We start from the raw sequence: 2,616 nt of genomic DNA, 5'->3' as shown, positions 1-2,616 counted from the left end.
ATTCCACTTCCATGGGCAGCAAACAAATTGAGCAAAGAAGGAACATGATAATGGAACCTAGGAACAACTACGAACTTGAGGTTATGAACTCATGGGAAGCTAATCCAGCTTCAAATAACACTAGCTTGCCAAGCTGTCGTGTCAACTATAGGCAATGAGGAAGACTGCAAATAACATTTGGCAATCAGCAAATGCATACTTCATATGAACATTAGCAGATTAAATGACACTATAGCCATCATGCCGCACTCATGTATCATGCCACGTCAAGGAAAACAGTATCTGACAAACAAGGATACCAATTGATCATCGCTAAGATGGTGAGAACCAAAGTCCTTGCAACATTGGGATACATACAAAAGCAGGCAAAGAACCAGCACAAGTTTCAAAAGCATGCAGGCCTCATTTCATGCCATATAAACTCAATATCCAGGACTCTGATCTAAAGACACCAAAGAAGTCCCATCAGATAAGCTTTTACCAGTGAAGTTTGCAACGTATATACACTTAATGAAGCAGCAGCAACAGCAACAGCAAGCTTCACCCAAAAAAATGACATTTCTCCTTCTACCCTAACCTTCTCCATTCTAAGTCATCATAGGCAACAAAAAATTCCACCTGAGCATGACACTCAGCGCTTTCTTGATTCATAAGCCTCCAGGATCGCCTCCGCCACGAGATGGATCAATTCGGCCCGCTCCGCAAGAGCTGCCAGTTCAGCCATTCGCAACTTCCCCCATCTCTCCTCCAGCTCTGCCCTTTCCTTCCTCTCGATCAATCCCAGACCAGCCCTCAGAAATCCCTCATCAACCCCAACAGCACTAGACCTCTCAATCTCGCTCAAGAACCCAGAAAAGTCCACTCCTCCAGGCATTTCGTCGAACACGAGCAGCTCGGCCTTCAGCGCAGCCAAAGCCGTCCCATCACCCCTCCCAGCCCCACCATCGCCATCACTTCTCGCGCTCGACTCGCCCTTCACCTCATCGCCCCACAGCTCCCTCGACAACCCATACGCCGCCAGTTCCTCCGGCGACATGGCCCGCTTCTTCTTGCCCAGCCCATCGCGGTCCCCGTACTTGGTCTTCAAGTGATACACCTTCTTCCTCACCTGATCCTTCGTGTAGAAGGTCTCCAGGTCGCTGCTCACGAATTTGTAGATGTCGTCCCAATCGTAAACTGGGTTCTCCTTCTTTCGCGCGGAGAACTCGAGCAGTCGCCTCAGGACCCGCAATTCGTCGGCTTTGCTCCAAGATTTCCTCATCGGATCGGGACCCTTCTTGGCCCTCGTCCCTCTTCGGGATTTGGCCGTCTCTTCTTCATCGTAACCTTCTTCTTCTTCTTCTTCTTCATCGGGGTCTCCTGCTCTGTCGTTGTCATGGGCTTGTGTCAGCGCAGATGCTTCGTCTTCCGACGACGGAAACGCCGGCGGGGACTCCATTGGGAGAAAGAGATGGGCAATCCGGCGCGTTGGGTGGGGGAGTATTTGAGCTTCGAATTTTCTTTTATCTTCTTTTGGCATGATAAAAAAGTTAAAAAAACACAAAATCTTAAACTTATGAAATCTTTTACTAATTGTAAGATATTTTACTAATCACATTAATATTTAAATTTTGTTCATACTTAACAAAATATCAAATTGGAATTGTCTCTTTTGTAATTATATTTTAGTAAATGTGTTAGGAAATCACTGAAAATCCTTATTTTCCGCGATAATGAATCTTTAAGAGGAAGGAAAAAAGTTTTCTCTACAAATTTTTTTTATGTTTGATGAGTCGAGTTTGTGTAGTTTTATTTCCTCAATATTTTTTTTTATAATATAGTGTACTTAAACGTTTTGCTCGACTGAACCTCATGTATATGCAATCCATTCAACGCATACGTAATGAGCAAGATTCAACCTACATGATGGTGAACCTTGTTCCCATCTATATTCGCGATATTGGAGAAAATATGTATTAACAGCAAAGCAATTCCAAAAATTGCTCTCAACCTAATCAAGACTAGTCAAACAATTCTTGTACTCTTGGCAAATGTAGCAAGAGTTTCCAAAGTTGACATTGTATAGAGGATTTTATCTTGCCATGTATAGAAGCTGTAGATCGGGAATGTTATTATATTGTAGCTATTCTAGCTAATGTCTTTTTACAAACCAATAGTTACCTTTACTTTAAATACATGTAAGATATAAACGACATCTTGTCCAATTCTTCATGGTATTAGAGCTTGCTGCTCACAAGCATATTGTTCAATCTTTTTTTTCAATGGCAGAAGAATCCTCAAACACCATTGTTCCTACGATAGTCACTTCCCCCTCTTCAAATAACGCTACCGTGCTTGTGTCGATCAATGTAGCTGTACAACTATCCCTCAAGTTAACATCGATGCAATATACTTCATGATTGGCTTAGTTTAATTCTCTGCTCCTGGGCTATGATATAATGGGGTTTATAGATGGAACCATATTGTGTTTGTCTAATACAATTACTACTGATGGTAAAACAATCGTCAATCTATCTTATTCTCATTGGGTACACCAAGATCAACTATTGCTCAATGCAATCATAGCTTCCTCTTCGGACTCAATCACGCCTCTCATTGCTTTTGCCAAAACAGCAC

General features: G+C 42.5%; 1 protein-coding gene across 1 annotated transcript; it reads right to left on the bottom strand.

Moving 5' to 3' along the window:
* Window positions 1-443: 443 nt before the first annotated feature.
* On the bottom strand, window positions 444-1,491 carry LOC115673874 (GLABROUS1 enhancer-binding protein-like 1). The gene has a single exon (XM_030596134.2). It carries the CDS (start codon window positions 1,436-1,438, stop codon window positions 632-634), a length of 807 nt encoding a protein of 268 aa, XP_030451994.1. The 5' UTR covers window positions 1,439-1,491; the 3' UTR covers window positions 444-631.
* Window positions 1,492-2,616: the final 1,125 nt, after the last annotated feature.

This window comes from Syzygium oleosum, unplaced genomic scaffold (genome assembly GCF_021117445.2).
Source record: "Syzygium oleosum isolate NSW1041296 unplaced genomic scaffold, Sole_v2.1 Sole_v2.11, whole genome shotgun sequence".
In the NCBI taxonomy this organism is placed as follows: Eukaryota; Viridiplantae; Streptophyta; class Magnoliopsida; order Myrtales; family Myrtaceae; genus Syzygium; species Syzygium oleosum.
This window is presented reverse-complemented; position numbering and strand designations above follow the sequence as displayed.